General features: G+C 33.8%; 6 protein-coding genes and 1 pseudogene across 7 annotated transcripts; 5 read left to right on the top strand and 2 right to left on the bottom strand.

Moving 5' to 3' along the window:
- Window positions 1-400: 400 nt before the first annotated feature.
- On the bottom strand, window positions 401-12,622 carry LOC120201527 (transcription factor MYC2-like). Its single transcript, XM_039202123.1, has 2 exons — window positions 12,606-12,622; window positions 401-1,740 (listed from the first exon to the last, which is right to left on the bottom strand). The coding sequence occupies exon 2, from the start codon at window positions 1,733-1,735 to the stop codon at window positions 401-403; it is 1,335 nt and encodes a 444-aa protein (XP_039058054.1). The 5' UTR covers window positions 1,736-1,740; window positions 12,606-12,622.
- Window positions 2,932-3,836, top strand: LOC120201537 (annotated as a pseudogene).
- LOC120201538 (ribosomal RNA small subunit methyltransferase nep-1-like) lies at window positions 4,281-6,800 on the top strand. Its single transcript, XM_039202130.1, has 8 exons — window positions 4,281-4,355; window positions 5,037-5,356; window positions 5,542-5,634; window positions 5,788-5,932; window positions 6,024-6,134; window positions 6,226-6,308; window positions 6,385-6,442; window positions 6,694-6,800. The coding sequence occupies exons 2-8, from the start codon at window positions 5,063-5,065 to the stop codon at window positions 6,771-6,773; spliced, it is 864 nt and encodes a 287-aa protein (XP_039058061.1). The 5' UTR covers window positions 4,281-4,355; window positions 5,037-5,062; the 3' UTR covers window positions 6,774-6,800.
- Window positions 8,899-9,623, bottom strand: LOC120201542 (auxin-responsive protein SAUR32-like). Its single transcript, XM_039202134.1, has one exon. The coding sequence runs from the start codon at window positions 9,460-9,462 to the stop codon at window positions 9,109-9,111; it is 354 nt and encodes a 117-aa protein (XP_039058065.1). The 5' UTR covers window positions 9,463-9,623; the 3' UTR covers window positions 8,899-9,108.
- An 8,231-nt stretch (window positions 12,623-20,853) lies between the features above and the next one.
- On the top strand, window positions 20,854-21,798 carry LOC120201540 (homeobox-leucine zipper protein ATHB-12-like). The gene is made up of 2 exons (XM_039202133.1): window positions 20,854-21,259; window positions 21,341-21,798. Exons 1-2 carry the CDS (start codon window positions 20,882-20,884, stop codon window positions 21,674-21,676), a joined length of 714 nt encoding a protein of 237 aa, XP_039058064.1. The 5' UTR covers window positions 20,854-20,881; the 3' UTR covers window positions 21,677-21,798.
- A 1,058-nt stretch (window positions 21,799-22,856) lies between these two features.
- On the top strand, window positions 22,857-24,842 carry LOC120201539 (uncharacterized membrane protein At1g16860-like). Of its 2 annotated transcripts, none has more exons than XM_039202131.1 (4): window positions 22,857-23,382; window positions 23,566-23,721; window positions 24,235-24,446; window positions 24,546-24,842. In XM_039202131.1, the coding sequence occupies exons 1-4, from the start codon at window positions 23,062-23,064 to the stop codon at window positions 24,712-24,714; spliced, it is 858 nt and encodes a 285-aa protein (XP_039058062.1). In that variant the 5' UTR covers window positions 22,857-23,061; the 3' UTR covers window positions 24,715-24,842. The 2 variants fall into 2 exon arrangements, with proteins under 2 accessions (XP_039058062.1, XP_039058063.1); XM_039202132.1 differs by having other exon boundaries at window positions 24,526-24,687.
- Window positions 24,843-25,960: 1,118 nt separating this feature from the next.
- Window positions 25,961-26,963, top strand: LOC120201533 (cytochrome B5-like). The gene is made up of 3 exons (XM_039202127.1): window positions 25,961-26,168; window positions 26,397-26,463; window positions 26,537-26,963. Exons 1-3 carry the CDS (start codon window positions 26,082-26,084, stop codon window positions 26,803-26,805), a joined length of 423 nt encoding a protein of 140 aa, XP_039058058.1. The 5' UTR covers window positions 25,961-26,081; the 3' UTR covers window positions 26,806-26,963.
- The last annotated feature ends 385 nt before the right edge of the window (window positions 26,964-27,348 follow it).

Below are 27,348 nucleotides of genomic sequence, written 5' to 3'. Positions count from 1 at the left end.
CATTACTGTCATAATAATAATAATAATTAAAGAAAAATAAAACATATAGGATGTACACGGCCATAAAAAATGTAGCAGTATCACGTTTTTCTTGTTTTTGTTCTAGTGTGGAAAATTTTAAAATTGTTGCTGAAGAAAGAGACTCATCTTTAAATCGTTGGTTAGGATGGGGACACAGATTGTTTTAGTAATATTTATTTTTCCGGTAAGGAAAATTAAAGGAGCAAGGTTCGTTAAAAAAAAAAGTAAAGACGAGTCTCCTTTATAAACGAGACAAGTTTGTCTATATCGAACACTGAATTAGAAGAATTCACTTGAAGCAGATCAAATACAGAATGAACCAGATAATTAGAGGAAAAAACATTAAAAACTGATATTATTACACACTTAATAAATGACCTTAATGCCCTAGTGTCCGCAGAATAGCAGCTTTGAGTGACTCTTGAGTTCTCAATCCATGGGGGATCTGGACGATAATATCCTGGAGCATGAGCTCGTTAACACACGACAAGCTTGCATGATGGACCTGAAACTCCAAGTCACGAAGTGCACCCATTAACCTAGCAGCTGGGTAGTTCACATTCTCCGATTGAACCCTAATCATCGCATCACCGTTTCCCATGATCTTGATATCGACTTGTAGGTCACGCCACCCAGCTGTTGCGACGGCTGATGAATTCCTCGGCCTAGCTTGTTCCGCTAATGAGGTGGTGCTTTGGTTAGCCATGGAATAAAACATTTCTACCTTTACTTTCTTGTTGTTCTTATGAAGCCGTGATTCCAAGTGCTCGATTTTCGACTTTAGTTCGCCGATGTACGAGACGGCATCTGACAAGAGAGATGCTTTGTCCATGCGTGAGACGTTCGGGACTACAGCTCGGAGCGCGTAAAACCTACTGTTCAGCTTCTCACGGCGTTGCCTCTCGGCTTCCACTTGGTTCAACGGTTTCTTTCGTCCGAGAATCGGTTTTCTTCCACGTTTATTCGGAGTTATCTTCTCTGTATCTGTTTTATTATTGGCACGTAATGGGCAGTCGGAATCTGAATGCTCTGAGATAGAACTCGGGGTTAAATTTGAATTCGGATTCGGATTTTGATCGGACCCGAACAGGGATTTCACTTGCTGGACTAGTCCCCAATTTTCATTGATAATTTCTGAGGATCCAAGCTCGAGAACACCAGAAGAAGTCGGTATACAAACAAGAGTTTCGATGCCATGCAACTGTGCTTCTCGAGCTCGTTCACAATCATTAAATTGCAGCTCAATAGCACCGGTTAACCAAACCAAAGAGCCAGTGCTAAGAGCCTTGCCGAGAACCCCATCGCCGGCCGAAAAAGATCGACTGAGAGACATCACATAGTACCATTCGGCATGGGTGATATCTGTGTCGTCGATCAACGATAAGTCGATGTCGTGGTTGTCTCCGATGAGGCCTTGGAGTCCTTTCATGTCCTTTCTTCGTTCATTATGTAAGGCTTGAACATCGGAAACTTTGGTGGGCGCCGATGGTTTTGGAGATGAGTCTTTGGTTCCTTGAAAATGACCATCTTCCCAAGTCAAGAACAAACGACCTTGGTCGTCGTTTGAAGTCCGCCAAAGTATAGCGTATGCCCACGAGTCTTGCTGGCTTTTGACAAGGAATTGAAGCTTCTGCTTTAGGGTTGAAGATGGAGTTTCCTGGGAAAATGAAAGTAGTGATGAGGAGGAGGATGAAGAGATTATTTTCTCTTCCATGGCTGCTGGGAAAAGAAAAACGTGTGGACTGAAATAGTAAGAGATGCAAGAAAAAGGAGATAAACGAGTCTTTCCCCCCATTTTTCGCGTAACCGTGTCATATATAAGAATAATATAAAATTAAACTAATTTTATATTTCTATACAATTATATAAATAAAGGAAATCGCCTATATATTTAAATTAGGTAAAAAATTAATTTATATAAATTTATCTGTATTATGATTTAGTTTAGGCTTATATTAATAATTCACAGGTCACATTTTAATATAAAAATCATTTTATTTTATTTTATAATTTTTGTAAAGTTTTCAAATTTAATATATATTGGATAGATTTTCATTGTGTTATGTTATTTTTATAAAAATGAATTAAAAATGATAGAATCATTACTAAAAATATTAAAAGAATAAAGTAAATAAAAATACTTCAAATATCAAAGTAGTAAAATAAGATTTAGTAGATTAAATATATCCATTTAATCCTTAATAACACGATAAATCAGGGCGGAGATCAGAGAGAGCGAGGAGCAAACAGGTCAAACCTTTAGTAGAGAGCAGTTGGAGCGTCACCAGAATGGCTGTGGGTCGGTCCTCTTCCACTTTGTAATTTCTTTTTAAACATGAATAATAAATATTTTTTCTTATGTATTTTGTCAGGACCCTAATTTCTTGTGGTCCAAGATTTATTCAGGTCAGTGACAGGTGTGCTTGAATGATACAAGAAGAAATGATTAATTAGGGCTATATGTCATACGGAAGGTGAAGGTCAATATTCGGTTTGGTTGGTTTGATCGATTGTTCTAGCATAAACTGAACTGATTGATCAATTTAGATACAATTGGTTCAACCAAATCAGTTTAATATCGGTTGGTTTTATCAGTTATTTTGCTGTTTGTCCATTAAGTTTGCTTGAATGTTGCAGTTGCCCCAGCAGCAAGTTACTGGACATGGAGCTATATGGTGAATGCCATAGGAAAATATAGTGTTCAACAAAACATGTTTCAGGCATTGCCCTTAAGTTGGCGTGTTGCTTGCCTCACTGAAATGAAGTGCCCAAAAAGCTACGTTCTCGGCTGCGAGACTTCAAAATAATTGTCAAACGACAAGCGCCAATATTCTGCTATAAATGTGGAGCTTCACCACCATAGTTCCAACACAGAAACAACTCGGTCGTGTAATAAAGTAACCTAAGAACATGGCTTTCAAGCTTAAAATATCAATTTCGTTCATCTGCTTGATGGTTTTGGTGCTAGCAACTGGTTCAAATGGTGGTGGGATTTCTATCTACTGGGGTCAAAACGGCAACGAAGGGACCCTCGCGGAGACTTGTGGGACGGGGAGTACGAATATTTAAATATAGCCTTCTTGGCAACATTTGGTAATGGCCGAACTCCCATGATGAACCTTGCCGGTCATTGTGATCCATATAGCAACGGCTGCACTGGGTTGAGCTCCGACATTAAATCGTGTCAAGCCAAAGGTGTTAAAGTGATTCTTTCTTTGGGTGGAGGCGCTGGTAGTTACTCCCTCGCTTCCTCTGATGACGCTAGACAAGTCGACGTATATCTGGAATAATTTATTGGGGGAACGTCATCTTCTCGACCTCTCGGACCTGCCGTTCTCGATGGAATCGACTTCGATATTGAGGGAGGAACGGACGAACATTGGGACGATCTCGCAATGTACCTCTCGGGGTATAGCAAGAAAGGCAAGAAAGTATACTTAACTGCAGCTCCTCAATGCCCATTCCCTGATGCTTTGGTTGGAAATGCACTCAAAACGGGTTTATTTGATTATGCTTGGGTCCAATTCAACAACCACCCGCCGATATTGCCAACCTCGAAGATGCATGGAAACAATGGACTTCGGATATCCCGGCGACAAAGATTTTCCTCGGCCTACCAGCATCTTCGGATGCAGCCGACAGCGGTTTCATCCCTGTCAATGATCTCATATCCAAGGTTCTCCCTGCCATAAAGAATTCCTCCAAGTACGGTGGCATTATGCTTTGGTCCAAGTATTATGATGATCAAAGCGGATGCAGTTCTTCCCTCAAGAGCGATGTTTGAGATCCACATATTCACAATTTTATATATATATATATGTGTGTGTGTTCTATTTGTACGAAAGAATATATACATAATAAATAATAATAAGTTATTTATTAAGACAAGGTATTATTCTTTTGATTAAATTAAAAGGTATTATTTTTTTCAAGATAAATATTAGGATTGGAATCCATATAAAGTAGGATAATAGGAACATCTTTAACCACTTAACTAATTAATGAATTTTTGATGAGACACTATTAGTTGTTTTTTGGTTTTAATAATATAAATAAAATATATTGAATTAAATTAAATTAATCATTAAAAATAAATATTTATAATATTTAATTAAATTAATTGACGAATAAATAAATATGGACTCTCAAAAAATATATATACCCATTATACGTAGAATCCCAACCCAAATACAGTTTCAGCCCAATCCAAAATTTAATAATTCATTAGAAACTATAAAAGAAATTGAAAGAAGAAAACAAAAAACCTAAACAGCTGCCCTTGCTCCGCCCTCAATCGTCAGCTCCCCGCTTTCCTTGCTCCGCCAACTGTAACTGTAAGTTTTGTTCAACTATCGAACGTAAGCTGTAAACTTTCCTAATTGAAAATTCATCATTGTTTTACGAAATTTGATTACACTTGGAATGTCCCTAAACTTTGTTGCATAAACTCTGTAATGCTAACATTGATTTCCTTTTATATTGGCCCTAGAATTGTCTTGTCCTTCTGAAGAAACAAATAGGGGATATATAGTCTTTAATGGATCGTCAATGGCAAATATGATTTCTCATCTATATCGTGCAACTAGTCATTCAGGCAACCTCACCGTTCAAACCAGCGCTTGAGCTGAGCTGATAATATATACAAAGCGGCTGCTAATTGTGTATATTAGAATCGAATAAATTTGTATGAAAATTTAACTATAATGAAAAAATTGTATATGCAAAAGCTTAATTCCAGCTCAAACTGGAGTTTGAGTATGGAAAATGAGTAAACGAGCTTAATTGAAATTTATTTTTTCTCGAGCTGAGCTCAAGCTTAAAAATTTACTTGATCGAGCTTAAACTGAATTTTGAGTAGTGAATTTTTAATTGAGCTCGGGCTTCTCGCTATTTGGGTTTTCACTTGTCTCAATGTCAGTCTTGCTCAAAAGTACTCCCTCTCTTCCTATCCTGAAAATACTGTCTTTGCTGCTTCTAATGTAATGCTATCTTGGTTTGGTTCTTCTTATTTGAAGGATAAATAATATTTTGAGCCAATAAAATGGTAAGACCGTATGCTATAAAAGTGAAAAAACGGAAGAATAGAGACGAGAAATATGATAAAGAAGAACAGGAACGTGCAGAACAAGTAGAAGTAGAAGAGGAAGAACCTGCAAAGAGAGCTTCTATTGAAAAGCCAACAATGGAAGTAGAAGGTAAAGAAGAGGAAGAAGGCAAAGCCGGAACAGATGAACTTGTGGGAATCCCAGTTGTCCCCAGTGATAAAAGGACCAACAAAAATGGGGTCATTTTTGTTCTTGAGAAGGCTTCCCTGGAAGTTGCTAAAGTTGGAAAGGTATATGGAACTTAGACTTCGTATATATATGCTGTGCTTAACATATCTGTTATCATTTACTTGTGTGAGCTTCTGTTCGTGTATATATTATTCTTATAGTAGTTTTTAATTGTTTTTTTGTTTGTCCTTTAATGAAATTTGGTTTTCAACTGTATTTTTATCTTATTGGTTGTAAATTGTTACAGAGTTTCCAACTCTTGAACTCGGATGATCATGCCAATTTCTTGCTGAAAAATAACAAGAATCCTGCTGATTACAGGCCTGACATAACACATCAGGTTATTTTCCTATTTTTTTGTTATTTATTTCAATCTTTATATATTGTTAAAACTATTATTATTTAATTGGTACTGCATTCTCGATGTTAAAACCTGATGGATGATTTAGATTAACTCCTTTAACTAACAGCCAATTGTTTTGTTTCCCTATAGGCTCTTCTATCTATTTTAGATAGCCCGGTCAATAAGGCTGGGAGATTGCAAGCTGTGTATGTTAGAACCGAGAAAGGTGTACTTTTTGAAGTTAAACCTCACGTTCGAATTCCGAGAACATACAAGCGGTTCTCTGGTATCACGTGTAAGTTCTCATGCTGAAATTATGTCTCTTCTGCTGCATTTTAAAATTTTTACCAGACTGTTTCTTATTGACCTCTTCAACAATCATGCAGTGCAGTTGCTTCAAAAACTAAATATAACTGCTGTTGGCAATCGTGAAAAACTTTTAGGAGTGATAAAGAATCCCGTAACGAACTATTTTCTTGTCAATTCTCGGAAAATAGGTGGGCTTGAGTTTGGTTGTTTTTACTCTTGTATTTTTGTCTATGCAAACCCGTTGTTTCCAGAATTCAATTTGTTTTTCTTGAAATTCAGGTTTCTCATATAGCTCGGAGAAACTGGTTAAAATGAGAAAATATGTAGATGCTGTTGGTGATGATGTGAATCTTGTTTTTGTGGTAAGTTTCGTGTGACATACAAGTTCTTTATTTATAATTGTCTCCTTATCCTGTCTCTGTGCATCTTTCTATTCAGGTGGGTGCAATGGCCCATGGGAAAATAGAGACAGACTATGCAGATGATTTTATAGCGAGTAAGTCCCACATTCATATGTGTATGTTTGTTAAATTTTGTTCCTGAAATTTCAAGGTTTTCGATTCGTAACCTTTGAATTATAAGAACCATTGAATCATACTGGTACTCGCAGTTATCCCAAGTCCGAGTTTATTACTATATGTATACAAGAGTCGTACTTTACATGCATACAACTTAATTCTTATCATGCTTAAATGGGACATGACTTACTTCATTGTCTTATATGGTTTATTCTCTCATTTCTTTCAGTTTCTGGTTATCCATTAAGTGCTGCAATGTGCATTGCAAGGATTACTGAAGCTTTGGCAGATAAGTGGAATATATTGTAACTCCATCAAACAATTATATATTCTTGTCCACCGTGTTTTATTTATTATTTTGCTTAGTAAAAATATTATTTAAAAGAACAATGTTTTTTTTTTACTAGGGTGTTTCTTTGTTTGCATGCTACAATTGATTTAAGCTTCCATGCTTGATACTACTCGATCCTGAAAGCTTTTTATTCGGTTTCGACCCTTTTGGTGACCAAAATATTCATTTCAACGATTCAAATGTTCAAATGTTCAGATATTATTCAAATGTAGATGATTAGACAATTTTTGTTATGAAATAATTATTAAAATTTATTACTATGTTATAAAATTATTTTAAAATTTATTATGATATCACAATAGTTATGTTATAGTGGTTTGATAAATTTAATAATATTTTATGTTTTTTTAAGCTTAACGACTAATACAATCGTTTTAATTCTAATGATGTTCTCTACCTATTCTTTTTAGATTTCAGTACAATAAACAAATTTAAATTGATTTGAGTTAAATCTAAATTTGAATAGACATGGTCAAATTTATATTTTGGGTCATATACGACTGTTCTAGATCCAATCGTTATTCTTTCACGCCCAATTGTAACTACTAAAAAACAAATGCCCAATTGATAACTACTCATTATCCTATTGTTGAAACTTGCAATTAAAAACTATATTGTTCATGCATTGAACCAATCCCAGTGCACCAATTGCAATTAAAAACTGTCTTGTTCATGCACCAAACCAATCTCAGTGCACCAATTGGATACCTCTATAGCCGTGGACGAATTAAAATGACATTAGCTTCTCATAGGCCTTGTAGCATGAATCCGTTCCTCATCATCTTTGTCAATATAATAATAAAGACTTAGTTCGATATGTGACATTTGGTCAGCTATATAGCTTGAATAATATACATCATGTTGGTTTTTTAAATCGAAATTACGAACTAATATTATTTGATTAAATAAATTGTTGATCAAATAGTTCGCAAGTTATATTTATTTGTTCCCCAGTCACAATCCACAAAACAAAGCAAGATGAAAAAACTATGGTCAGATTGAGGTGTTGGAATTTTCGGTGTTTCATATTTGAGTTTTATCATATATAAAATTATGTATGTGTTATAATGTTTGCTTCTAGTTATCGATACATTCAATTTCCATTTGATTGTGTATAAGGATGAATATGTGAGACAAACTCAACATATTTCGATTCGATCCAACTCTATAGGATAAGGTTAAAACTAGGGGTGTTCATTTGGTTCATTCAGTCATTGATCGAACCGAATTTTCATTAATCGAATTAATCAAACTATTTTTTCATTAACAGTTAACTGAACTGATTTTTTATATAATTTTTTTAGTTAGATTAATTTGAATTTAAAAGAGGTATTTTTATTTGAGTTAAAATTATTTAATTAGGTCTTGATAATTTAATTGATCTAGTATGGTTAAAAAATAATTGGGTCTTAACTTTTAATAGATTTGAACTTAATATATATATTTAATATTTATTATTTTCATTTAATTCGGTTAATTAATCAATTTTGAACCAAAATAATCGTTCCTCGACCAAACTAATTCGGTGGCCGGCCCTTAACCATCCGTTAGTTAATTTTGGTTTGAAATATTAATTATGATAATATTTATAATTTAATACTAAGGTATGATAATATTTTTAACTGGATTAATTTCTCAATTTATATAGAGCATAGGGATGAATCACCCACAATGTTTTCTCCACGACTAACTATCCTTTGTTCGGGTTAAGACGTTGAATTTTCCATAAGGGTCTCCAAAGGCTGGTTTATTCCTATGTTTTAAGGACATGTAAATTGCGTTTGCCCTACAAACAAAAACACACGCATAAAAGCCCTTGTTGTCAAGGAAATGAATTGCCCCAAACAGGGTATTAATTGAACCCACCGTCCGTTCTTGACTTTCATTCTTCACACTGTTGGACATCTCATTCAATTCCCAACACCTAACTCAAGCTCAATGCGGCTTGGACAACAAAGTGATCCACAAATAAAGTATTTAATCTTTATAGACATGTCCGGACCCTAAACGGGGACGGCCTCCCTCATTGTGGTACTTGATTCCATTTGCCGGTAGTGATTTCCACATCTCCAAATTTCAAAATTAAAGCAAAGGCAATGAGCCTACCAAGGGATCTTGTCCTCAATATATTATCTTTAAAGATTGAAAATAAATGAAAAGGAGAGAGGCATTCGCTGCTTCTTTTCCAATATGATTCCAAACAAATATATACGTGGGGCAATGCAATTATAAACAACGTTTTATCGTCATCGTTGTATCATTTTTCTTTATCTATTGATAACAAGATTTTTTTTATGAAACCCTAAAACAACCGACATGATGATGAAGAAGGGATTTCTCCCCATCAATCAAGCCCCGAACATTCCTAAACTCCTCTACGTGACAAGGAATGGTGATGGTACCCTTCTGGTCGAACCCGTACTCTTCTTCGGCTTCTTTCAACAGCTGCATGAACAATGGGTGGTTGAAGTAAATAACCGGCACCACGAACCTCTGTTGCTCCTCTTCTGTTGACCCTACTTTGATAGCCAAACACCCTTTTGGCACATCCTTTGTTTGCTTCTTCCCATGGTGATTATGATGATGATGAAGATTCGGTAGGTGTAAATGGAAGGTCTTCACTGTATTCTTCTCTCCACCGCCCATATTTAAAAATAGCAAAGCTTTAAACTGAAAACCCTGCTTTAAAAAAAACAAAGGGTTACAAGGAAGAAGAAGGAAAGGGCCAAGGGTTCCTTGCAAGTGAAGAGTAGACAAGAGACTTGGGGACTCTAGTCATGGTTGATAGTCTTCTACACCAACTTGCAAACTCATAACTAGTACCCAGAAATATAATGTGTAATATGGAGGAAGAAAGGAGATGGTTTTCATATGCTACGGAAAGGGCTGGGTTTTTTTTATTCTTTTATAGAAAGTTTGATTCCTAGACGTGTGACTTTAGCAGGGAATCTGATGATGATTTAAGGGGTTCGATTTAATCTTTGTAACGGATGAAATGGGGGTGGGACGTAGGAGAGAAATGGTCAAGTATGTAATTAATTAATGGGAATCCATGGGAAAAGACACGTGGATTGAGGAAGAGGGGAATAGGATTTTTATTTGAACTAATAAGAAAATTGCCAACAGACGACATGAAAGATGTCGTTCTGCGGTATCAAATGGCTTTGAGCGGTAATGAAATAGATTCATGTTTTTAAGTTTTAATTTTATAAATAAAATAATATTAAAAAATTAAACTTTTTAAAACTATTTAAGGACAAATTGAGGTCTCCAGCGTGTCCAAATAGGCATCGAAGAGGCGGTAAGGTGAAGTCAGCTTTGTGAATTTTCTAAATTTACTTTTTAAAAAATAATAAGTAGAAGTTTATTCCAACTGCACCTTACGTGTTAGTGGTTTCTCTTTTTCATAATCAGTGCAAACGTTTGTTTCTATGGAACAATGTTGATCGAGTAGAAAACAAAAACAAACAAATAAATTAAAGATTTATTTTATCCAAGTTCATTTGATAAATATAAGGGTAAAGTACACAAATGATCCCCGACTATAACATATTATTTTATTGAAAGTTACAAAATGGTTCCCCGATTATAGGGAATTGTTTTGTTGAGTCACTCGACTATTAAAAGTTACAAGATAATCATTTGATTATTCATTATATTCCAAACTCTTCATTTTCTATTTAAAAATAACAGTTAGTTGAGTTGAACGTTAACATGGTAACTGAGATATGATAGTCGTTTGAGATTGTGAGATCATATTTTATCATATCTCAGTCACCAAGTTAACAACCACCGCAGACTGTCTTTAATTTTTTAACGAAAAATAATGAGTTTGAAACATAATAATTAGTTAGGTGATCATTTTATAACTTTTAATAGTTGGGGGACCTAACAAAGTAACTCCCTATAGTCGCAAGACCATTTTGTAACTTTTAATAGTCAGGTGACTCAACAAAATAACATCTTATAGTCATGTACCATTTAATTTACCCTAAATATAAATGTATTTAAGGCTTATAGTTTTAAATGTATATTTTATTTAATATTACGGCATTTTAAATTTTATTATATGTTTTTATATTATTTTTTCATACAATATATATCTTTATTTTATGACTTCGTTTTTTTAACTAATTGTCATTCTTAACACATACGAGTTTTTCGTAAATATAAACTTTGAATATTATAATACAAGATACTACAAGAAAAATAAATTAAAAAATCTATTACAATTTATAATAAACAATGCTAAGTTAATAAGGGTTTTAATAATTTCTTATCAAATTAGAATTTATATATATAATGTATAAAATTAAAGTTTATGTATAATATATTAAATTAAAACTTAAAATAATGTTGATTTTTATGTCTACATTTTTAATAATAATCTAATTTTGATGCAGAGTCAGGATCCGAGAAATATCGAAAAGAAAATTCATAGGAAAAAGAAATATTAATGATACTTTTTTATTCACAAAACAATAAGAGTGTTATTGTATTGTGTTCTTGAAAGATCTAACCGTTGGCCACTACGGAAAAACAAAAGCTAAAATAGCAAAGGACAATGGTGTCTCCAAGAGTACGTATTTTGCCGTAACAATTAGAAAATAAGGTCAAACACATGTAGAGCCATTTGTAAGACTAAGATGGCAATTTCATTTTTATTAACTTATATAAAATATTAAAAATAGCTCATTGCCATATAAAATTTCAATAGTTCTATCAATTGGACAGATAGAATTAGTTTTAAAATTAAGTGACATCAAGTTAGTTTCAATTATAAATGATTTGAGTGTCATTTCAAACACCACCCAAAGTGGAATTATTCGCCACTATTTTTCTAAAATGAAATAATCAATCGATTTAATTATTCGACACATAAACTTATCTAAATACATACACATGGAGGCTCCACGAAATGGAATCATAGGCTGTTGTTTTAAAATCATCGTTGGTCCGTCCATTTTATTCGTACACCACATGCATCCAAAGCAACTTTTTCTTTTTGTGATTATGATTTGATTTTAGAATCTTAACCTTGCGTTAAATAAATGGTACATAGAGGCTTGTTCAATTTCATCGCTTACGAATAAAGTATCAAAACTAGTTTTCAAAAGTCATTGTAACGCTTTTGATTTGTACCATACAAAGCCAAAGATTCGGTTCCACCTGAGACTATAGTTATTAGATTTAAACAATTACCAATTGGATGAGTTGAATGACATATTAAATTTGTTAATGAGTTTAGACATTTAGATTCTTCAAAGTGCCATAAAATCACGTTAGAAACCCATCTACATGTTGGAAACCCGACATGGGTCCAAATCAGACGTCCTTTCAGCTAATGGGAAGTGGCTAGCAGCTTTCGGTGAAATGAAATGAAACCAAGCTTTAACGTCTATGCTTGTTAAATACTATGCTCGTAGTTGAAATAGAGGCATTAACGTCTAGGTTGTAATCCAACCTATTTGGTCCAACGGAAATTTAATACAACATTAATTCTGTCTATAGAAATTAGGAGATTTATAGCTGTCGTAGCCTGAAGGTACAAGTATTAAGAAGAAGATTGTGACATTGGTTTCGTAGATTCCTAACGTCCAGGATTTAAATGCAATAAGCTTTCACCGCTCAGACCATTAACTCCACCATGTCTAACCTTTCGGCTAAGCATGTAATGAGTTGTTGGTCAATGTAAGGGTTTAAGGTTGCATCTCAATGAAGAAGAAAGCTGATCAAAAATAAACTTGCATCTCTCGGCTTAGGCTTTGTCAAAAGGAAACCCTATGGACTAGGAAAAAGAAGAAAGAAGGGAACAGCGCTGAAAAGAAGGGATAACGTTTGACAAAGTTCAAAGCCGGATCTGAAACTGACAGATGAGATAAATAAAAAAGACATCATGGGAAAGATCAGAGTAATGATGACCCTGAAAGGAGGGCTACAACTTAGTACTGACAGAAACACACAGGAAAAACAAATGATGATGATGAAAAATCAAATTAGTCAAAACTCTTCATCACACCACACGTAACTAACAACATACCCAATCCAATGATCTAACGTAAACTCGAATAACCATCAAAAGCTGAAAACCGAAACCTTTACATTCCGCAGTGGTTGATCTGAAATTTTAGCCTTTGCAAAGCATCAAGTTCATATATGGGAGCAATGATTGGGGGGAATGAAGCCTGGTCCGACGACACTGGCAGCCAATAACGATGGATTTAAAACAAGTGTCCCCGATCCAGACAACATTCCCCTCAAAGGAAATGCTCCCTTACAACATCAGGATTCAAACTTTCTTCAAAAGAGGGTTTGATGCTAAGGGTTGTGTACTTGTGTTTCTCTTATTTATCCCTTTAGTTCCCCCAAGAGTCTCACCTCTGTTCAAGGGGGGGGGGTTGAGAGATGATAGATTGGTGGGTTTGGCATTTTGAGTTATAATGAGACGATGAAGAGAAAAATATGGGCAAGGGGTAGTTAAGAAGAGTAAAAGGTGTTGGGATTTTTTGGCAAAAACCCTAGTATTAAGAATAATATGGACTCAAACTATTAAACCGAAAAATAATATTTTTTATCTATAAGATTTAATTTAATTTAGGGTAAAGTATAGTAATGGTCACTGAACAATTCAGAAGCTTGCATTTAGGTCCCCCAACTTTTAAAACTTGCAATACAATCCCCAACATTTATTCCGTTTGCAATATGGTCCCCAAACTTAAATCACTATTAGAAAATTAGGGTAAATTATATAAACGATCATTGAACTTTTCAGGCACTTGAATTTAGGTCCCAACTTTTAAAACTTGCAAAACAGTCCCCCCATAATTTTATTTTCTTATTAAATATAGATGTATAGAAGATATAAATGATTCAATTTATATTTAAATGTATGAATCATTTATATTTTTGATATATTTTATTTTTCTTGTATAAACTAGTATTTAAAATATGTTTATATTTAATCAAAATATTTCAATATACGAATAAAAATATATTTATATAAATGTATATTTATATTTAGATGTATAAATAAAAAATATATATTCATATATTAATGTATGAATCATTTATATTTTTGAATATTTTATTTTTAATAAGAAATTAAAATTATTAATTATATTAGAAATACTCAACTTAAGATTATATATAATCATGAATTATAAATATGAAAAATATAATTATTAAATTTAGTTTAAAAATATATAAATCTTAAATTTATTCTTTTAAAATATTGTATCAACTAATATTTAAAAAATATATTAAATCTATCAAACAATTTATCAAATATAATATTTTTTATTGTAAAAAAATATAATATTTTCCCATCATTTATTGCTTTCAAATTTTTTGCCGAAGTTCAAATCTCATTATTTCATTTTTCCATTATATTCTTTTTTTCCTGGCATTGGTCATACTATTAGTATATGTATTATTGTATATCTCTTAACACAAACGATGGTGTTAGCTTAGTGGCTCCACCCTGTATCTTTCATTTGCGTGACTCAGGTTTGAGTTTGCCCAAGACCCAAATTTTACTTCTTTGTAACTTAATTTTCTTCTAATTAGGTGGTGACACGTGTCACCAATAACATATATCATGATCATGTGTTAACACATGTCAGATCCTGGTTAAATGATTAATTTATTAAATTTTATTTAATTTAGGACCAAATTGATAGCATATAAATAATTAGGTGGTGACATGTGTCACCAATGACACGTGTCATGATCATGTGCTAACACATGTCAGATCCTAATTAAATGATTAATTTATTAAATTCTATTTAATTTAGGACCAAATTGATTATATAAATAATAAAGACTGAATGTATAATAATGTCAATTCCTTTTAACTGCCACTTCATCATTTGTATCAATTGGTAACGACTAGTGGCTTAGTTGAAACAGTTAAATAATTATGTTGTATGATTGATAAATTTAAAAGATCGATGACAAAAGTAAAAAGGGCTAGATAGTTAAGTTGTCAACCTAGTAGTTTACACTTTTATTTATACGTCAAAATAACATTTTATAAATTTAAAATTCGAATTATTTTCAACCTCTTCTATATCCTAACTACTTTTTTTAATTAAAAAATTTCTTCAACGGATAAAAATTATACTATTATATTTATATAAAAAATACGTATCACATGAAATAAGATGAAATTAAATAATAATAAATCTGACATAATTGAATTTAATTGAATTATTTTGGAATTTAGGGTTTAGAATGAAATTGAATTACTTTGGAAATTGGGGTTTAGAATGAAATTGATGAGTGTTTTGCAAGTTTTAAAAGTTGGGGGACCTAAATTCAAGTGTCTGAAAAGTTCAATAACCTTTTATATAATTTACCCTAATTTCTAACGTTGGTTTAAGTTGGGGGACCATATTGCAAATGGAATAAATGTTGGGGGACTGTATTGCAAGTTTTAAAAGTTGGGAGACCTAAATGCAATCTTCAGAAATGTTCAGTGACCATTACTATACTTTACCCTTTAATTTATTACTAAATCTGAACAATAAATATTTAACCCTTTGTGTCATGAGTGTTATCTTATAATAAATTTCCACTAAATGTTGTAAACAATGGATATAAAATCTATATAATAAAGATAAAAAAAATTGTTGAAGAGACAAGTAGAAGTGCTTTGAGTGGATTAAAATGATCAGAAAACTTCTTTATTTATAAGTTTGGACTTTGGAGTGAAAAACATTGAACCATAAATGGACCGTCCAATGTAAAAAATATAGGATTAAATATCAGCTATGTAAATCCTTTTATTACGCAGAAATTACTACAATAACTGGCAGAAAATTAATCAGTTAAAACACTTTTTACTCTCGTAATTTTAGTAATTATTAGTCTTTTTATTAAAAAAAATGCTCAAGCCATCTCGTACATAAATAGTGAAAAAATTATTCATATTTTGAAATTCTTTAAATAATTCTTCCAATATTTTTCCAAAAAAAAGAAAATACACATTATACTTATAAAAAATGTATTTACCTTGAATAAAAAACGTTCAAGCCATCAAGTGAGGGACATATTTCCTTTACAAATACTGTTATACGATGGACTCCACCTTTGGAGGGAGTTATCAAAGTGAATGTTGATGGTGCCTTTGTTGCGGAGCGCCGATTGTCTACAATTTGAGTTGTTGCTCGTGATAAGTGTGGACATGTTTGTGGTGGTTTGGCCCAATCTTCTGTTGGATGTTTTGATGCGGATTTTGCGGAACTATCTGCTTTACTCGCTGGTCTTAGAATGGCTTGTGATATGAGATGGTACGATATTCAGTTTGAAATTGATTCCTTGATGTTTGTCCATAAGATTACACGAACTTATACAGATATTTCCACCCTCGGGATGTATGTTCAAGAGGCTCGTACTATTTTTCAGGATCATCCTCATTTTTGTATCTTGTATACTCCTAGAGAGTGTAATCAGGTTGCTCATGCATTAGCCAGTTGGACTTTAAATTCGAGTGGTTCTTTGTTTTTTGAGTCGGTTTGTCCCGACATCATTGTTCAAAATGTTAAAAACGATGTCATTGATCTTTGATTAATATAATTTGGGCACTCTTTTCCCCTTGCTAGGTTTAGAAGGAATTTTTAATGAGACCCATATGTTTCATTAAAAAAACAAATAGAATAAAAAAAATACTATATAAATCTTTCACCTAACCCACCTTTACATTTATAATATATATATATATATATATATATCAAATAATCTACCACTAGATCCATATTTTACCAGTTAAACAAAGATAAAACATAGCTGTAGACTCGACCCTACTAGCTGTTTTCTGAGTTTCAGAAATGACCACGACCACCATGCACACTAATATCTATCTTTTCACCGTCTAACATTCTACTTTTTATGTCTACTTTGGGTGTTATTCGTATGGATTATAAACCCTATATCAACCGTCTGGTTACCTTGATGATTACCATGTTAAACACCTCGTACAAGCAAAGTTTGACTGAGAAATCAGTACATCAGTGAAGATTAAGGTGATGATGGTTGGTGCAGTCATCAAACACGAAAATAGTTAAAAGATATCCCAAAAGAAAATAATAAAGAAAAACCACTTAGATTGTACTGTCTACTCTAATCAAGGCGACGACTGCTGACAGATTGATCAGAGTCCACTAAGGTCAAATTAACTTTGGTGGCGTCGGGAAAATAACTCAGCGAGGGCAGTGACATTCTACAGTACAGGCAGCTCCCGCGAATTAATGGGTTCTCATCTCTTTTTCTGCATGTCATTTTTTTTTTCTTTGGCTCATTGTTTCTTTTTTTTTTCCGGCGAATTAAATTAGGCAAAGTTTGACGAAATAGAAGAGGCCAAAAAAAATGCTCTATAATCTATCTTCTTTACAGCGAATCGTTCGACTGCACAACAGAGTGACAAAGGGAGACGACGATACTAGCTCCACATTTCGATGCCCTTACAGCCTTCGAAATTTGTGTGACAGACAGAAAACGAGAAGAAAAAAAACAACACGTAAATGTCAAATCCTGCCCCACTCTTCCATTATTTTATAATTATCATTATCTGATTATGTATTTTTTACCAACACCACCTGCCTGCCTTGACTTATTCCTTCACCCATATCTCCACATAAAATGTTCACGTGCTCTTCTCTCCCTTACTCTATTTTTTTTATTCATCTCATCTAACACTTACAGTTATGGGTAAAGTACACAAATAATATCTAATTATATGGTGTTAATTTATTGAGTTTGTCTACTAAAATGTATAAATTTTTTCAATGTTTTGTTGAGTCTCATATCAATTAAAAATTATAAAATGGACACTCGATTATTCATATTTTCTAAATTCATCATTTTTGTTAAAAAATTGATAATAGTGTAAGTTAGACATTAACATGCTGTCTGGGATGTGATAAAAATTATATTTTAAATATTTCTATTGACATATTTGTTGCTTTCAAGCACTAGCTCGACGACATAATGTAAACAGAGACTCGATCCACAAAATACAACTCAAACATTCTGAGATCAGATTTTATCATATTTCAGTTAACATGTTAAAGTCCACCTCAGAAAATCGTCAATATTTTAACGAAAAAAACGAGTTTGGAATATATGGATGGTCATGTGACTATATTATAATGTTTAATAGTCATGAGACTCAACAAAGCAATATCTTATGAGCATGAGACTATTTTATAACTTTCAATAATATACGGACTCATCAAAGCAATACCTTATAGTTGGGGGACAATTTGTGTATTTTATCCTATAATTATCTAGTTTAGGGGCTAGGACCAACTTTCCAAACTACCAGTTGGATCCATGAGTGCCAGCCGCAGAAATGTTTATGGCCCAAAAAGAAACACGGCAGAATTTGGGCAGAATTTGGGCCAGATGTAGTCATTCCGAAATGTTGAATGCCTATAGAATTTGCCATGGTGTGCATGCGATGTCATCATCATCATAGGAAGGGCAGACAAATCAACAGTTGTAATAATACTTATCAACGAATCATTGTAACATTGACAACTTATGACCATGTCATCTTCGATTCACTTGTTCCTCCTCCGTTCAACTTCCCAGAACTCAAAGCGACACAACTCCTTGAATATGACTCTAATGCAATCCTTTTCTCTCATCCCTCCCCATCTCCTGCCTTGTGGCTACCAACATAACCTAAAAAACACTAAATTTTCATATGTTGCATCTTATTAGGTCCCATCCCACTCGTTTTCTGCCATCTTGCCTCGGCTGCTGTCTTTGGTGGACCTTTAGTTCTTGCAAATGTGGCAATAAGTGCTGCCTTCTTTGAAGTTGGCTACAATCTCGTTTTCTCCAAATCGATTATTGCATGTAGAATACATCGTATGTTCATTTTTATTTCTCTTTATTTCGTCGTCATTTTATGTTCTCCGAAAATAATGATGCTATATATATTCCATTTTTTTATTTAAGTGCACAAATATAAAAACTGTGTTAACTTTAGGGAGACTTGAGACTTTCTTTTTACAATTATACCGATCAAGACAAAATCGTTTATAAGACAATGATTTTTATCATAACATAATAAATTTATTTTAATTTCTTACAAAAATCCTTTTACTATTGTCATTACTAATATTTTATTTTGAATCAATAATATTTCTAACAACTTTATCAGGGTTGAAAGCTAGGAAAAATATCATCAAAAAGTATTTTTAATCACGATATTAATTTAAATTTTCAAGAGAATAAATTATAAATTTATTATTCAATTCAAGTTTCAAAATATAATTATAATGTCATATTAATCTAAAATTTTCAGAAAATCGAAAGGAGTTAAAATAAAATTTTTACCATTCGAGGAGGGCGTTATTCCTACTTATCCCTTGACTATGGGTTCCTCATAAATTCACAACAGATCATATACTTTTCAATTTACCCATATATGATACCAAGTTATTTTCTTTGTTGCCTTTTAATATATTATTAACTCAACTTCCATACGACAAACTTAAAAGCTGAGTCAGCTCTATCTGTGCAAGACACATCAACACGATGAACATCCCCTCTTGAACTAGTTTTTGATATGCCCAAACTGGTCCGTTGTCTTAATCTTTCACATACGGAATAGAATGCTACTGTTGATGCAATCATAGTCTCGCCTAATGCAAACAAAACTTTATTTCACTATCAAAACACAGTCTTAATCATCGTGTTTACCACTCTAATCCCCCTCTTAATTTATATTATCTACTACTTTAGGATACTTAATTAATATAACTTCATTAAAGAGGTTAAGCTTTTTCTAAAGAATGGTTGGATTTCGATAAGGGAAAAGGCCTACGTAAAGCATGTGATAAACCAGGAAGCGAGGGCTCAGGCATCCAATCCTAACCATCCTATTGTTGCCACATTCAACAACTTGAGAGCAAGATATTGTTTGCAAGCCAAAACCTAGACCAAGTTTCAAGGAAAATAACTATGAACACTCGCCATTAATAACATTGGTATTGGTGTGTAAAATTTTATATTAAGAAATGAATTTAAAAAAAAAATTAAATTATGAACATAAAATAAATAAATATTTAAAATTTAAACGAAAACGATTACCCTATTAATTCCTCGCGATCTATCCCTAATTATATAAAAGAAATATATATCTACGTGGCAAGCAGACGGAGAGACGTAGGAAAAAGCCAAGTGAGACAGACACCTGTAGTTTAAAAAAGCTCTGTCCCCGCACTAAGTCCCTAAATTGAAACAAAAGCTGGACACGTGTCTGATTAAATTAACCCAAGCTTTTTCAAACCACAAATTTCTGGACACATCAGCTCAAACGTTCGGACAAGAAAGAATGACTACGTCACAGGTTTTGACCGGCTGGAGGTGCCAGGTGGTAAACAACTATTGGCTTAGGCGGTGACACTTGGAAGATATTGTCCGCAGGTCGGAGAAGAATATTTCCGTATTAGGGATGGAATTTTTATCCATTCTATAATACAATCTCTGTTTATTATTACTTTTATTTGAACTTAGAATTAAGTATGGAAATGATAATTAATTTACTTAATTTGATCCAGAAAAGAAATTGGTTATTTTTAACAAGGCAAAGGAGGAAAGGCTTTGTAGTTTGTCACTTATGAGATTCACACAGAATTTGGGATATATCTATAATGATTCAACTATATTATATAAAAATTATTAATTTTATATAAAAATATAATTATTAAATGAATATATAAATACGATTGAGATTGAAATTATATTTATAAGTGTATTAGTATTTTTTTTGGAAATTAAAAAGTAAAAATATGACATCAATACACATAATTTTAATCTCTATTATTTATACATATTTGTTTAATAATTAAATATTTGAGTAAGAAAATAATTTTATATGGTGTAGTAATTAAATACTATATATATGAGGGTAGCTAGCAGCACCCAGAAAATCCAATCGGACCCCAAATCAAGACAAATTGCATATGGGGGCTTTAAATGCTATCTAGAAATTAACATGCCCTTTTCCACCTTTGTTTATTCTTATTAGTAATAGAAGCTGTAATAATTACACATGAACAACCAAAGATTTCCTTCAGATTATAGTAGCCAGGAGATTATGGAAGATCACCCTTTTTGCACCATGACTGAAGTTACAACGACAACCAAAAGGAAGCAGAAGAAGAACAAGAGAAGGTTCAGCGACGACCAAATCCGATCCTTGGAATCGATATTCGAATCGGAATCCCGGCTCGATCCTCCGAAGAAGGTTCAGGTGGCTAAAGACTTGGGATTGCAGCAACGACAGGTTGCAATATGGTTCCAGAACAAGAGAGCCAGGCGGAAATCAAAGCAGCTCGAACGCGACTACAACAACCTACTACAGAATTACAACAATCTAGATTCCTTGTTCGAAGGCCTAAAGAAAGAAAAACAGGATTTACTTTCTCAGGTAACTTACAATTCCAAAGAAACCAATGGAGTTATTTTCTTTTAATAAAGACACTGGTCAAGTTACTTTTTTAATTAACAGTTGCAGAAGCTCAAGGATTTGCGTAAGAAGCCGAAAGAGGAAAAACAATGTTGTGGACAAGTAAATAGTTACGAGGGAGATGCAGTGAAGTCCGAGTCTGAAGAGCAGCGGAGTTTTTCAATGGAAAGATCGGAACATGCACTTGAAGTGTTGTCGGATGACGATAGTGCCATAATGACGGGTTACTTTAGACTAGAAGAAGAGCCTCAACTTATAAGCATGGTGGAACCAGCTGCTGGTGCTTTAACATCTCCGGATGATTGGCAAAGTTTTGAATCCGATGCTCTCTTTGATCAGTCCGGTTGTGGGTATCAGTGGTGGGATTTTTGGTCTTGAACAAATGAAATAATGAAGAAAAAATTTGAATGTAAATAATCTTCTAAGGTGTTGGGGAAATGTAGCAAGCAGGGGACATAGGATAGGGGAAATATTATGTATCAGTTAATCTAGAGAAAGAAAAATCAGATTTTAGGGTCTGAGACTTTCATCCATTTCTTCTATATGCTGAAACAGGGACACATGCCATTTTCAATACTCATTCAAGTAGAGTTTTGCTTAAAAATGACATCTTAATTTGCAAAAATTAATATAAAATTAAGAGATACACAGGGAGCAAATAGAATTGATGAAAACAAAAGAAGAAGAAAATCTTTACCTGAAAATCCAGATTTTTCCCCACATAATGTCTTTGTCAGGAGTATCATGTAATGTTGCAGGATTCTCCAGGAATTATCCAGAGAAATGTAGGCCTTATAGTACCTCAATAAAACAACATGTGACCAAATGGGAAAACAACCAGTATCCTTAAGAACATTCAGGTTTCAGCATTCATGACAAAGGATCTAATTGAGAGCAAAGCAGAATCCCCTTCCATGGCATAGTTTGATGTGCTTTCTTTAACAATTAAGGTATCTTTCATGTTATTTTTAGGGTCCGTGAAGACTATCGTTTTGAGGTCTTGATTGTCTTTAACAAAAATGGTATCTCTAAAATTTGAATTTGAACCCTCTTCTTAGAATTGTGATAAAAACTTAATGGTGATGTGATTTTCATTTAATGTACCTAAATGCTCTTTCATAGCTTGGTAAGCTATACTTGGCATATTAAGAACTCTGTATAAGCCAAAAACTGGGGCATTCAAGTTCAATCTACTCGGCCTGGACCATGCCAGTTTGGTTGCAATTATCCTTCATAAAAAATAAAAGTTATCAAAGAACTGAAATTTCAAGACAATCAGTGTGGCAGCTTGTTTAAAACAATGGAAACTTCAAAGCTTGCAGCAAATGCTGAACTCTGAAGTTCTACTGCTTTCCATTTAACTAGCATCAAGCTTTTTCATTTCAATAGTTGAAGCAAACAGCTTCAAAGAATCATGGATGACAGCAATTTTCACCTTCTCCCAGAAGATATGAGTTGAAGGGACAATTATGAGGAGGCCAGAGATTCATTTTTGTTGTGTTTTTTATGATGGGGACCTTACAGTATTCAACATTAACAAGTTGGTGAACCCTCTAGTTTCATTGGGCTGGACCTTCATCTTCAGAAGAGTTTTTATGATAGTGGCCCAACTTTGACTCCATGAACAAACCTCTGCATCCTTTTTTGTCCTAAAAATCTCTTTATCCTATTTTATCCATTTTAAAGTTTCCAACTTTTTTTCAATACACTCACACATCACACCAGTTGTCTTCCCATTTCAGTCTTTTTGAGTAAAAAGAGTGATGAACGACCTCTCCTATGCAGCTGTAAGCGAACACCAAACTAGTTTCAGTTGCAAACCCATACCAAGGTTAGCTCTTTTCAGCCTTCTAACTCTTTCCCTCATCAGTCTATTTGTCTCCATTTTCATTCTTGTTGTGGTCCACAACGCTGCTTTCCTTCTCTCTTTCCTTTTGCTATTAGCTCTGGTCGCTTCTTTCTTAGCTTGGAACGCTGTTAACTGGAGACATCACAACAGATCTGCTTTCTCTTTCTTCATTAACTCTTTACCTGACTCTGATCTTCGACTCGCACGTGAAGGACAGCTCGTGAAGATCACTGGGGTACTTTCATTCCAAAAGTTTCAGTTTTTATTGCCTTTTGTATGTTGCATTGTGTGGGTTCCTTGTAAGTTTTCGTGGGGTTCCATTTTGTTTCTCAGAATTTATGGAGCATTAAGGACTTGAGTGCAATTAGTTGTTCAATTTATTATTTACAGTTGCCCTTTGTTTTTGTTCATTTCTTAGGTAGCATCATGTGGGAGTTTATCTTTGGAAACCTCATATGAAAGGGTTGCCAGATGCATATATGCATCTACCCTTCTCTTTGAATATGGACAATTTGGTCTGAAACCGGTTAATGTCAAAAGATCTTGGTTCCAATGGAACCTGGCATATTGTGAGGTATGTAAGTCATGCCACTGAAGTATTGTCCTTCTGCAAGCTATGAGTCTAAGCATATATGTGTTCTTGTTGAATTGAATCGGAGCCATTTTGCTGCATTGGTCCAATTGTCCTGATTTTGTGCTGATTACTTTCTAAATCTTGAAATGCAGCTAAATTTGAAGATTGATCTTAGCATTTTATCACCTTGGAACTCGATGATTATTAGAGCATAGCATACTCTAAGATTAACTAGTCATTATATGCATTACTCTAAGATTTTGTGGTGATAGGTTGCCTGTGCTATATTAGTCAGATTGTATGTGATTCTTGAATATGCTGTCCAAATCAATAACATGGTTTATCAGACTTATGTTCTGCTGTTCTTGATATGGTACTCGGTATACCATGGCGGTTCTTCGCCTTCAACATGTTTATTCTCTGCCTTATCCTGAATCTCTACACTATGGTGTCTGTAGCAGACATGTTTATGTTAGAGTTATTTATTTCGCTTGACTTTATTTTTCGTTATAGAGGTTTTCTACAGATTTCTATATTACCGATCGCAAATCCGGTATAAGAGCTGTGGTAAAAGCCGGTTCAGGATGTAAAGTTATCCCCTTGATCATCGAGAGCAAACTCGTCACCACCACGAATCAATGCAGAGTCCTATCTCCTCACCTAATCAATTGGTTACGAGAACGAAACCTTTCTGGAGATGTCCGACTGCTACGTCTCGAAGAAGGGTAACCCACTTATACAACATCAATCTCGAATCCCTCGCTACTTCAGCCTATGCTAGCTTAAAACACTTACAACCTGCAGATTTGAATGAGCTTTTGCAGGTATGTACAGGAAGGCAACACGGTGACTGTAACTGGAATGTTGCGAAAAATTGACGACGTTCTAATGATTGTTCAACTGCCCGAGCTTGTATCCACAGGATGCTTATGGCGACGGTTACTTCTCCCTGTCGATGTCGATGGTCTGATACTGGCCCCCGGAGGTTCCTGATACATAATAACCCTGCCCTTAACCTCTCAATGAATTCCATTGGACACACAGAACAGTAATGTCTGACATATTCATAGAAATATTTCTAGGCAACAAGAAGGTATTGGATGGTGATAATTGATAAAGGCTAATTTGAAAAATAAATTGAGTTTCGGAATTTTAAGCCTAAAGTTTGTGTTTTTTTACCCTTCCAATTACTTTTCCAATGGTAAGATAAAGTTACTGTCTGGTGAAAGTTTCAAATTGCAAAACGTGTTACCATTATAGGACTGTATTGGGCCTTAGTCCAACTTTTGATTCGGGTTAGACTTATAGTTTGGACATTAATCGGGTTCAAACCCATTAGATTTGGGAATTTTATTTTATTTTCAAGGTTACAAATAAAATTATAGTTACAATAAAAGTTGTTAATATAAATAATATGTTTTAGTATAATTATTATTAAAAATAATTATTATAATATATTTGAACAAATATGATAAAATTTACGTCAAAATTAAAAGTTTAAATATGATAAAATTCAAATATAAGACATTGAAATATCATTAAGGTTTTACTATTGAATCGAAATCTCATTAATAACTTGTAGAGTAAGTAGTTAACCCTAAATTATAAATTCAATACCCATTAGGAATAACATTTCCCTTCTTCTTTTCTCTAAGTAGAAATTGTTTTGAATTTTATTTACCCTAGAAAAAAGGTGTTGCCAACTGAATTTATTTTTTCCGCCACCCAAAATTGATGACTATTATTGGTGGTAGCAGAGTCCGAAACGGCGACTTAGCTGGCTAGATAGCACTTAGCTCGCAATAAGATTTTAGGCTAAAATATATAAATAATCTCTTAATTGTAAAATATTTTTTATTGATCATTAATTATAAAACAATTACTTAACTTTCAAAGATTTTCATATAAAGTTACACCAAGTTACAAATTTATATAAAAGAATAATAAATTAATTTAGTAAGATGATGAAATTTATAAAAGAATAAAGAATAAAAAAGGGGTTTAAATTTATAAATAATATGAAAATGGTTTAAAATTATAATTAAAATAGAGAATTGGAAGGCATGATTAGAAATTAGTGTGTGGAGAGGAGTGAGAAGCACGCGTCCAGTGTGCGCAGTGCGCCTGAATGGTCAGCAAATGGCAACGTTTTTAAGGCAAGATTACCTCAGCCACCCCATTCACTCTCAGACATCCGTGCTTCACTTTTACCCGATTCCTCTCCTTTGACTTCCCATCAGCGTGTTAGATAATCCTTTCTCTATTTACACTTTCCCCCTAAAGTTTTCATTTTTCCAGTTCACCACTCTGCTTTCCTCTTCTCTCTTTGAATTCCCTTTTTCCATTTTGTAGTTCAAGATATGGGCTCTGGAGAAAAGGTTTTTGTTTATGAAGATTTGGTCAAGCACAAAGACAGAGCTGATTGTTGGCTTTTGATCTCTGGAAAGGTTTGATTTTCTTTACATTTATGATTTGGGGTTTCCATTCTTGTATCAAACTGAGAAGAATTTGAATTTTGATTTTTTATATGTTAAAACTAGTTTATTTGTTTGTTCTTTTGCATAAAAGTTGCATCTTTGATGAAATTGAAAACAGATGGCAGTTCATAGTTGCATGTGTGTATTGATGGAAGCAATTTCATTTTAATTATTGGCTTTCTTTGCTTGTTTCCCAAGGTGTATGATGTAACCCAATTCTTGGAGGAGCATCCTGGTGGGGATGAAGTCTTGCTTGCTGCTAGTGGTAAGTTGTTCTTGGTACTCTCTGCCGACAATTACCGGCTTAATTCTACTGATATGAACAATTGATTCTACAGGCAAAGATGCTACCGATGATTTCGAAGACGTAGGTCACAGTGATGATGCAAGAGAGTTGATGAAAAAGTATCTCATCGGTGAGGTCGACAGCACCACTGTTCCCCTACGTAAAACGCTCAAACCGCAGACATCGACAACAGTAGCTCACGAACACAACAATGAGTCTGGCTTTCTGTCTAAGAAACTGCAGTTCCTGGTACCCCTCCTGATCTTAGGCTTTGCATTCGGCTTGCAATTCTTCTGGAAGAAGGAGAAAACTGAAACTTAGATTACTTTCCCGAAAAGAAACTCCCTCAGGAAAGCTGTATTTGCTGTAATAATGGCTTAGCATTGTCATTTCGAATCTGTTTCTGTTGTTTGAGACACTTTCTGTTATAAGTTTTAGTCTTCTTGCATAACATAAGCAGTAGATGTCTGCGTTATAGCCCCTTCTTGCATAACTTGTATTTGCGACATGTTGGTGTATTTTCATGTTTCGCATTTAATGTATTATACATTTACTTGGATTTTAATGCGTTAATAGTTCATGTCATGTTGTTTAATCGTATCAAGACTAAGGTTGTTGAGTCTACATAGCTTTTAGCCTTACAGTGTTCAAGTATCTAGGCATCTCTTAAGCATAACCATCCAGTCTATGGAACTACCTGTATCTTTAGTTTCTTGATGCGAAAGAAAAGTTTTCCGTCCACCATCAAATTTCATTCCCCAACAGAGGAGCACATCCTTTGTTGGTGACCTGTTTTGATTATGGCTATTCTTGCAACCATTGAGTCTTAGGAATATAGGGTGGATTCCATATAAGTTTCCTCCA

Source organism: Hibiscus syriacus, unplaced genomic scaffold, assembly GCF_006381635.1.
Source record: "Hibiscus syriacus cultivar Baekdansim isolate YM2019G1 unplaced genomic scaffold, ASM638163v2 tig00007432_pilon, whole genome shotgun sequence".
Classification (NCBI taxonomy): Eukaryota; Viridiplantae; Streptophyta; class Magnoliopsida; order Malvales; family Malvaceae; genus Hibiscus; species Hibiscus syriacus.
Note: the sequence above shows the minus strand (reverse complement) of the source record. Positions and strands in the feature narration are given on the sequence as shown.

Bases quoted from the DNA above. Each gene is read 5' to 3' on its own strand.
- LOC120201527 (XM_039202123.1), bottom strand. From the start codon at position 1,735: ATGGAAGAGAAAATAATCTCTTCATCCTCCTCCTCATCACTACTTTCA.
- LOC120201538 (XM_039202130.1), top strand. From the start codon at position 5,063: ATGGTAAGACCGTATGCTATAAAAGTGAAAAAACGGAAGAATAGAGAC. The intron at 5,635-5,787 runs GTTATTTTCCTA...GTTTCCCTATAG, and splicing joins GGCCTGACATAACACATCAG to GCTCTTCTATCTATTTTAGA. The intron at 5,933-6,023 runs GTAAGTTCTCAT...ACAATCATGCAG, and splicing joins GCGGTTCTCTGGTATCACGT to TGCAGTTGCTTCAAAAACTA.
- LOC120201542 (XM_039202134.1), bottom strand. From the start codon at position 9,462: ATGGGCGGTGGAGAGAAGAATACAGTGAAGACCTTCCATTTACACCTA.
- LOC120201540 (XM_039202133.1), top strand. From the start codon at position 20,882: ATGAACAACCAAAGATTTCCTTCAGATTATAGTAGCCAGGAGATTATG. The intron at 21,260-21,340 runs GTAACTTACAAT...TTTAATTAACAG, and splicing joins AACAGGATTTACTTTCTCAG to TTGCAGAAGCTCAAGGATTT.
- LOC120201539 (XM_039202131.1), top strand. From the start codon at position 23,062: ATGAACGACCTCTCCTATGCAGCTGTAAGCGAACACCAAACTAGTTTC. The intron at 23,722-24,234 runs GTATGTAAGTCA...TTTTCGTTATAG, and splicing joins GGAACCTGGCATATTGTGAG to AGGTTTTCTACAGATTTCTA. The intron at 24,447-24,545 runs GTAACCCACTTA...GAGCTTTTGCAG, and splicing joins CTGCTACGTCTCGAAGAAGG to GTATGTACAGGAAGGCAACA.
- LOC120201533 (XM_039202127.1), top strand. From the start codon at position 26,082: ATGGGCTCTGGAGAAAAGGTTTTTGTTTATGAAGATTTGGTCAAGCAC. The intron at 26,169-26,396 runs GTTTGATTTTCT...TTGTTTCCCAAG, and splicing joins GGCTTTTGATCTCTGGAAAG to GTGTATGATGTAACCCAATT. The intron at 26,464-26,536 runs GTAAGTTGTTCT...TTGATTCTACAG, and splicing joins AGTCTTGCTTGCTGCTAGTG to GCAAAGATGCTACCGATGAT.